This window comes from Xenopus laevis, chromosome 3L, assembly GCF_017654675.1.
Source record: "Xenopus laevis strain J_2021 chromosome 3L, Xenopus_laevis_v10.1, whole genome shotgun sequence".
Lineage (NCBI taxonomy): Eukaryota > Metazoa > Chordata > Amphibia > Anura > Pipidae > Xenopus > Xenopus laevis.
The window spans coordinates 57,539,684-57,548,636 of record NC_054375.1 but is presented as its reverse complement, the minus strand read 5'-3'; the positions used below and the strand labels follow the sequence as shown (position 1 = coordinate 57,548,636).

The window sequence follows — 8,953 nt, the reverse complement described above, 5'->3', positions numbered from 1 at the left end:
ATAGGTTGTTTAAAATGGCCATTTGGGATAAAAGATTCATAACAGTCACCACAACTAAAGAAATATCTCTGGCTTTTTTTTATATAAAGAGATTTATTTACAAACACATATTTCATGAAAATGCAAATTTACTCAATAAATAGTAAAAAATACATTGTAATACATTTTAAGTAAAATTTATCCTATTTACATTTTTTATGTAATTAATCTAAACTAAATGTCAAACTTTTCTTCACAAATAGCATGGCCATTTTCCTCATAGTCTTCCCTGGTTACCACCATGTCTTCAAAATCATCATTTTCAGATATGATCTTTCCTCCTTCCCAGGAATAAGAGATGGGACTAAAAAAAAGGAACCAAAAAACATTAACATCAGACTAAGAACACCAGGAAGGACTAACCTTATATAAATGTACACAAACATAGGTTTCTTTAAAGGAGAATGAATCCCCCCCACCCCCTGTTTTCTACCCATCACAACTCTGCATAGGTCCCCCCATGCCCCAACTCAACAGTTTTCTGGTGTATTATATATAGATTACTACACATGCAGTACAACATGCAACAACATTAGGAGGTCATACAAAAGCATGAGACTGAAGATGAGTGTCTTTATAGAGGTCAATAAACAACAAAGCAACATCTAATGTGCCTTACAAAATGCATGAGCCATGTAAAATATATCCTTATTAATGCAGCTTACTGAAAGCAGTTCCAATATAGGCTTAATGGTGTCACTTGGGTCCTATAACTTGGTCAAAAACTTCTGTGGCCTTGTGAAACTGCTGAGTGACTTCTAATATCCATATATTTTACAACCAGGAGTACATAATCCCCTATATTAAATATATACTTTGTTACCCACTTTTCAGGTAATATGACAGACACATCAAAGTCTGTAGGCGTGAGCTTCCGGACCTCAGAAAATACCCGTTCCCTGAAACCAGGGAATAGTGTGTTTCCACCAGTGAGAACAATGTTCTTGTAGAAATGAGGTTGCATCTCTAGAAGAGAAAGAAGTTATGGTTAGTTGGACATAAAGCAAACAGTAGAGAGGAATTGGTCTGGCTGCAGAGTATATAAACATTATATATTAGTGTTTTAGGCACATATGATACATTTTGATAACAAAAGCTTGTGTAAAGTTTGTTAAACAGGGACAAATGAGTGATGGCAGGTCACTTTTGAATTTACCTTATTCTAATAGAATACATCTTTACTTAAAGGTTTCTTTTATTGAGGGGAAGGAATGGGAGAGTAGCAGCAAAAGGACAGCTGATTTCATGTTAACATGATGTCGATAGGGATATTCTAAGCAGCTTTTTCACTTGACCTTTATTTTTTTAAACAAAATTGTGGCTTTCAATTATTTAGATTTTAGATCAGCAGCTCTGTAGTTCAGCAGATGTCAACTTTACCCTAGCAACCAGGCAAAGGTTTGAATGAGAGATTGGAATATGACTAGACGAGACAAAGCCAAATAATACAAATGAGTAATAATAATAATAATAATAACATTGTAGCCCACAAGAAATAAAGTTAGTGACCTCTGTTTATTAAAAAGTAATTTCAAAGTTGTTAAATGGGTTGTTCACCTTCCAACACTTATCAGTTCAGTTGGTTTCTGATTGTTCACCAGAAAAAAAGACTTTTTCCAGTTACTTTCTATTTTCTATGTATGACTGTTTTTCTAATACTGAAGTGTAACTCTAATTTTTCACCTTTCTAAAACTGCTCTGGGAGGGAGGTCACTGACTCTCTAAACCAGGGGTAGGCAACCCGCGGCTCCGGAGCCTCATGCGGCTCTTCATCCTGCTTGCTGTGGCTCAGTCTTGCGGCTTTGCCTATCACGTCGTCTATACAGCCCTCACACCTACTGGCGGCTTCTTGAATGTGCGACAGCGGTATGCTAATGGTCAGCTTACCATGGTAGCACATTCAGGAAGCCGCCAGCAGGTGCGAGGGCTGTATAGACATCCCAGGAATGACGGACAAGACCGAGCCACAGCAAGATGATTCATCATGGTCCTTACCGCGGTCACACACTCAAGACAAGAGAGGGAAGATCAGCATGGAGCTTCAGAAACAGAAGTCACATTAAACAGATGAGAACAATAGAATTTAATAGGGCTATTCAGTGTTTCATTTATTTCAAATAAGGCCTACACATACACACTGCACTTCTGTTTGTTGTATTCTGTTGTTGTAACAGTTCAAATTTAAAAAAAAGCAACTCAAATGAAAAAGTGTTCAGAAGGTGAACAACCCCTTTAAGGACAGGACATTTTAGAACATTGTAAATGTTAAGTTAGGAGAAAGTCACTTGTTAGGCATCCCCAGTGATTGTATTCACTTGCCTGATACCATGGGCTAGAGTCCTGCAGCGGGTCGGGTACCCGCAAAAAAAGCGGGTACCCTGCGAATGAGGGTAGGATTTTCAGGTGTGGGTATAGATGCGGGTTTCATCAATTTCTTATCTTGAAATGTTACATTGTCTATATTTTAGTCCTTTTAATATTTTATAAAACTTGTTTCTGTCCCGTCCACTTTTGATGATGTCACTTCGGGTTTGCAGGAACACCACTTCCTATTTGATGGGGGTCAGCGGGTTGTGGGTCGAGTTGCATGTCCGGGTAGCGGATCAAAGTGGGTAAATCTGCGGGTTGCGGTTCAGTTCTTAGAAATTGGTTCCGCGCCTTCGAAATTTGTTCCGAGCATGGGCTCCTATCAGCAGAAAACTGCACCGGCCTGGGTTGTTCCTGCTCCTTCTTTCTTTGTGCGGGTGCGCATGCGCAGTAAACTAAAAAGTGGAACCAAAAAAGGCAGCTTTTTCACTCTACTGCACATGCGTCTGCCCTGAGGTAGTGAAAAGGAGAGAGGAGAGCTCCATGATGAGCAGAGAGAGGAACAGTTTTCTGCTAACAGGGGCACTGGACTTGGGTATCAGGTATTTGAATACAATCACAGGGGTTAACTAACTTTTGGCACTCTGCAGTGATTGTGACTTTCCTTCTCCTTTAAAGGTGAACAACCCCTTTAATTCTGCTTTGTCTCCATTAATGTGTAACACAAATGCATTTTGCTAAAATCATTAACAGGTGCAGCAAAAAAATAACTCAAGGATACAAAATTCTCCATACATCCATTGGTTTTTGAATATTTGGTGAATAAAGTATCCTATTGTAAAATATACAGTGAATAATGTACACCCTAATGTAAAATATAAGGATATTATCAGTCACAGAGGAGTTCCTTGACTATATTCTATATATAGGTCATGGAACTCCAAGGTGACCTATTTTACAACAGAGGGTGCATTCTTTATTATAAGTACAGGTATGATCCAAATAATCCAAATTTTCAAAAATGATTTCCCTTTTCTCTGTAATAATAGACAGTACCTTGTACTTGATCCCAACTAAGATATAATGAATCCTTAATGGAAGCAAAACCAGCCAATTAGGTTTAATGTTTACATGACAAGGTATGAAGAACCAAAATACACCAGGTCCCGAGCATTTTGGATAACAGGTCCCATAAAACCTACGATATTTGTTTTAATGTTTCAAAAAAAAAAAAAAAAAAAAAAAAAAAAAGAATATAAAAAAAATGTTTTAATCATTGCACAACATGTTAAGGAAAAATCTGGTAGTGTTATGGGAGCTCTCACCCATGGATTTTGGTAATAATTGGTCAAGGTCACAATATAACGGCTTTGTTACTTACCAAAGATGGCAGGTGCGTTAGGCTGACTTATAATTTTACCCACTCTTAAATCTAGCACTGCATGATACACTAGATACTCTTTAAATCAAGATGAATAAAATGACACACACCTTCTGGAAGATTATTAATGGAATGCACAATGGCTTCTGGAATTCCCATTTCTTGAATCCCAATGTCCGAGGGATGGAAAAGTATCTCAGGGACAGCAAATCTCTCATTGGTCAAACGTAGTATTTGCTCCCCAGCTGTGGTCTTTCCGCTAAACACCATCTCTTCTCTTGGCTATTAAAAATGCAACAAAGATAATTAGTAGCTCAAAATAAAGGGTTGTGTATTAATCAAAAAGGCTATAATGCACAAAGCATTTTTATTGACAATATACAGTAGAAGCTATAGAAGAGCCAACAGGTTTCTTTTTATTGATAACAGTTAAATTTGCAAAAACAAATAAAATTTGCAAGATTAAAGGAAAAAGTAAACCCTCAGATTTTTTTTTCCTTTGCACCTTGTTAAAGGGATACTGTCATGGGAAAACATTTTTTTTTTCAAAACGCATCAGTTAATAGCGATACTCCATTTTCAAAAAGAGCAAACAGATTTTTTTATATTCAATTTTGAAATCTGACATGGGGCTAGACATAGTCAATTTCCCAGCTGCCCCCAGTCATGTGACTCTGGGGACTGCACTGAATATTAACAATATTGCACTAGGTTCTGTTTGTTTTTTTCCCACAGCCTGTGGCACTGATCTATAATTGTATCTTTCTTTTTATTGATGTCAAAGAAAGGAATAGTTCTCTTGACAACAGTTTGTGTCCCACAGCCATAAAGAAAAACAGTGGCTAGCCCTTTCAAAGTTATCTTAACTATAGTGAATGGAAAGCAAATCCTATATTACCTACAGATGTCCTACAATTATAGTAGAATGCCCTGATCAAATTGCATTTTCACTGGTATCAGAACTATGTCTTGCAGTTAAAAAAAGCCTCTTAAATATATATTCAGGCTGTGGTTCTGCAGCTGTTGGTAAGGGCTGGGATTTGTAAGTCAGTAAGTACTAAACCTATACAGAGACAGACACATACTCACCTTGCAAAACCCTTTTTTGATGGTGCTAAAGTCAGGCAGAACATAGTCCACCATCACAGAGTTCTCTTCTCCTTTAAGTCTAAAAGAATATATGGGATTAGATGTATTCTATGTAATTACACAAAGCATCTTTCAGTCAAGCACATACATACTTTTTTTAAATGATTTATTGGAGTTGCATAGTGCTACATGTTTCAGACCACTTGGGTCCTTCTTCAACTGCATCAGGACCTAAGTGGTCCTAAACATGTAGTGCTATGCAACTTCAATAAATCATTTAAGAAATTGAACACATCTGCTCTCCAGTGGACCTTCATTCTCTACATCAAACTTTCTCTCTGGATTTGGCAAAAACAGATCACTGTTTGATCGAGGAGCAAACACTTTAACACATGGTTTGTGGCTTCAAATACTTTTCTATTTGCACATACATACTTTGCAATTTCCATATCTTTATAAAAATCCGTAGATACATAACAAACATCTTCTTTGACTTGGTTAATTACATGTGTTTCATCCATAACCTGCAGCTGCCTGGAAAACATAATTTGCATAGATCAAAAGAAGTGGAAACAAACTGTAAATGTTATTAATCTACATATACTACATATATCATGTAATCAGCTAAACTTTATAAAAGAAAAATATTTTTTTTCAACCTATGCATCATAAGAATGAAACTGGAGGCAGACTAATAAAGGGTAATATAGTAGGGTATAATAATATAATAGGGTATAGAATGCACAAAGGAGAGAGGCAAATAATACCAAATGATTATATTATGATAATGCTCAAATGAGATCATGTTACCATGAAATACAAAGCAAAAATACTTTGTGATAATTATTAGTCTACATACCTGTATGAAATGATTTCTTTAAGATGATTTGTCATTACTTTTCCTCCGACATTAATCCTATAACAAACAAACAAGAAAAACAAAAAAATGAATCCAACAACGTACACTAGTTTTAAAATGCTGGTCAGGTAGAGAGCTGTTCAACTTCTTATTGAGGGGGGACATACTATGGAACTTCAATCTATAAGGCCAACTCAAAATGAGTAGGTTTCAGACAAAAAGCAAGACAAAATAAATTATGGGCGATTATTATTATTGGCTCCCAAGCTAAACACTTGCTTACACCACAAGAATGCTACTTGACGTCTGCCAACAGTCTGCCAATCCCATAGTGTTTATGCAAGCAAAGGAGATAAAATGACTTGCTGCCACAGAGCTGCAGGACACATTTGTGTAGAAGAAGCCTACCTTATAATGCCTTCTTTTTTCTTCTTACTTCTGCAGAACGGTACAACATGTGTAAAAGAATAACCACTGTCTACAATGATGCAGCACAATTCCGATGGGTTATCTCGAAAATACCTGTGTGCACTCAAAGCTCCTGCTAAAAATATTAAAGAATTAACCGGTATTAATCATGTTTGAATTATCTGCCAATTGTTTCTTGTGTGTTTCTGGCCAACTTGTTGATCTATGTCTGTATACATGGGAATGCACAGGATAGGTAAAAAACAGTACTGAAAATAGGAGGCAAATGAAAGCTTTCCCTAATGAAAATCTCACAATTTAGAGTATTCTGTGAATTCACAATATCATGAGACACTTACCATCAATTCTGAGAGCTGCTTGGAACTGATATTCTTCAAACAAGATTTCATTCATGGATTCTTGTATAGAACTGAAGTTAAAATAAGGTTCTGTAATAATTATATTACAATCCGCAAAATCCACCTACATAGAGAAGGGAAAATGTTAAGATCCCCCAGTATCAACACTTATACAAGTACAGCTCTATGATATAGAATAACAACTCCTACTGCTGCTGCTTCCTAGATTTAAAGGGGCAGTTCACCTTCAAACAACTAGTTGTTTTCAGATAGATCACCAGAAATAATGACTTTTCCCAATGACTTGCTATTTTCTATGTGTGACAGTTTTTCTAATATTGAAGTGTCAAGTGTCTTTTTCACCTTCTGAAGCAGCCCTTGGAGGGGGTGGGTCGCCGACCCTGTAAACTGTTCTAAATGGATACATTTAGTTGATAAATTTCTTATCTTTGTCCCTGCTGAGAAAAATCTCTGAGTTTCCTTACAGGCAGCTGTTAGAATTGATACAATACTTACTAATACTCCAGAGATGCTGCTGAGAAATGTATCAAATGTATCAACTAAATGTTGCAAAATTGTAACAGTTTAGAGTCTGCATTAGAATTACTGAGCTGCCAGACTTAAACACCAGAGACACATTAAACTTTAAACTTAGATTTTGGAAAGACAGTAAAAAAAAATAAAATAATGGAAAGTAACTGAAAAAAAGTCTTTATTTCTGGGGAACACTCTAAAAACAACTGAATTGAAAAAAAAGTGTTTGGATGGTGAACAACCCCTTTAAGCAACACTGAAAGCCTACTTTGATAGATCTTTCTCTAAAGTGGTTATTTTTTGCACAAAATAGCATTCAATTGTAGACAGCTGGGAACATAGCTGAGCAGGGTGATGAAAGAGGGCGATTTATGACACTATAAGGATTCATATAGTGCAATTTTAAACTTGGCAGCTTTAAAAAATGGCTATTTCAATATTCTGTTTCAATTGTTAACCAGTTTTCTTGCCTAGTGCAAGTAAAAAATGATACGAAAGCTAAAGCCTAATCTATATCTCACACAATTTTCCTTTTTAATATTACACACACAATTTGATAAGGGTAAATTGGCAAATACAATACCTGAAACATTTCCTTCCCAAAAAGGTAGTCCCAGACTTGTCTTTGGACATCCCAGTTGACCAAATAACCCTAATGTGATACATTAAGAAACACATTTTTTTATTAGTAGACATTTTTGAATAGATATGTATACATGAGTAGAGCTGCCAATACACTTATCCTAAACAGAAGATCCTAAACAGAAGAACTCTCTATCAGCTCTTTCTTGAATGAAATGCACTTTAGCAGTTAATGGAGAATAATATGAACTATACCACAGCATACATATAAATATACAAACTGTATTTTTTTCCTTTTTATTACCAGCAAAGCAGTTGTGCTAACCACTGTATTTATTTTTAGGTCTTTATTATGCTCAGTCTATGAAGTATCTATTACATCATTATAATATTATTAGTAATCAGCTGGCTGCTTTTACATCATATTTAATTTTTTTTTTACTGTAATAAACATTTATTCTGCCCAAAATGTACCCAATACTGTTGAAAAAAAGCCACTGTGTTACCTTTTGAAATGGAAGAATATAAAATAAGCCAGATGGATCCTTTATTTCATCAATCTGATTAGCTGTAAATGTTTTTAAACGTGCAGTCTTGGTTCTGAACTGACAGTTAGGAATTACACTGCAATAAAAAGAAAAGCATGTAAGGCAAATTGCAACTTTTTTCATTTCAGTAGCTCACTGCACTCCCATTGAAATGCTTTCTAGTGTGCAATGCTCAGTTCACCTTGACACATCACTCATTTTTCTAAGTAATGAAGTATGTAAGAAGTGATATTTGTTCTAGTAATCAGTATCTTTGCTCAGTCTTGCCTTTTACTAATGTTTTCTTTAGATGATCTTAAGTATTGTGTGCTCACTGGAAAAGGTATGAGGCACCACAGCAAAATTATTTTAGGGCCTTCTTAACTTGGACACTAACAGTTTTCATAAAACAAACTGCTCCAATCGGTGTTGGTGTTCTCACTGTGCCCTGTACACACTGTGCCTATGTGATGTTTATGGTCAGTCTCTATTACTACCTTTAATCCTGAAACCGATTCCTCAACTTAATTTTGGTCCCCTCGAAAACAGGTTAAAGCAGTGGTTCAACTTTAATTAAAATTTTTGTATGATTTAGGCATTCATATTATAAGATTATTTCCAATCGGTAATCTTTTTTTAAGCTTTTTATTTATCTTTTTGTTTAAAGGAGAAACAAAGCCTTGCTACTAAAATCTCCTACCCTACATAGACCCCTTCCCTGCTCCCCCCACCCAGCCTAGGTGGTACCTTTGCTAAAGGCCCCTATCTCTTTACTTACAGCTCGGTGCAGATTCTGTCCAGCGGAGTTCATAGGCGCCATCTTTTCTTCGGTAATCTTCGGAAAGTGCTGTATCGGCGCATGTGCAGT

At 36.1% G+C, this 8,953-nt stretch overlaps 1 protein-coding gene across 2 annotated transcripts in view; it reads right to left on the bottom strand.

Moving 5' to 3' along the window:
- Nucleotides 1-73: 73 nt before the first annotated feature.
- The window catches only part of actr6.L (ARP6 actin related protein 6 homolog L homeolog), a 9,818-nt gene continuing 938 nt past the window's right edge, over nucleotides 74-8,953 (bottom strand). Inside the window, exons 2-11 of one of the 2 annotated variants that reach the window (XM_018250527.2) lie at nucleotides 8,065-8,182; nucleotides 7,560-7,628; nucleotides 6,443-6,566; nucleotides 6,084-6,216; nucleotides 5,676-5,732; nucleotides 5,252-5,350; nucleotides 4,817-4,895; nucleotides 3,838-4,009; nucleotides 867-1,005; nucleotides 74-343 (exon numbers count right to left, since the gene is read on the bottom strand). In XM_018250527.2, the coding sequence (XP_018106016.1) occupies nucleotides 214-343; nucleotides 867-1,005; nucleotides 3,838-4,009; nucleotides 4,817-4,895; nucleotides 5,252-5,350; nucleotides 5,676-5,732; nucleotides 6,084-6,216; nucleotides 6,443-6,566; nucleotides 7,560-7,628; nucleotides 8,065-8,182 (1,120 nt within the window). In that variant the 3' untranslated portion in view covers nucleotides 74-213. Of the gene's footprint in view, nucleotides 344-866; nucleotides 1,006-3,837; nucleotides 4,010-4,816; nucleotides 4,896-5,251; nucleotides 5,351-5,675; nucleotides 5,733-6,083; nucleotides 6,220-6,442; nucleotides 6,567-7,559; nucleotides 7,629-8,064; nucleotides 8,183-8,953 lie in introns of both variants that reach the window. The other variant, NM_001097901.1, reaches the window with a different exon arrangement.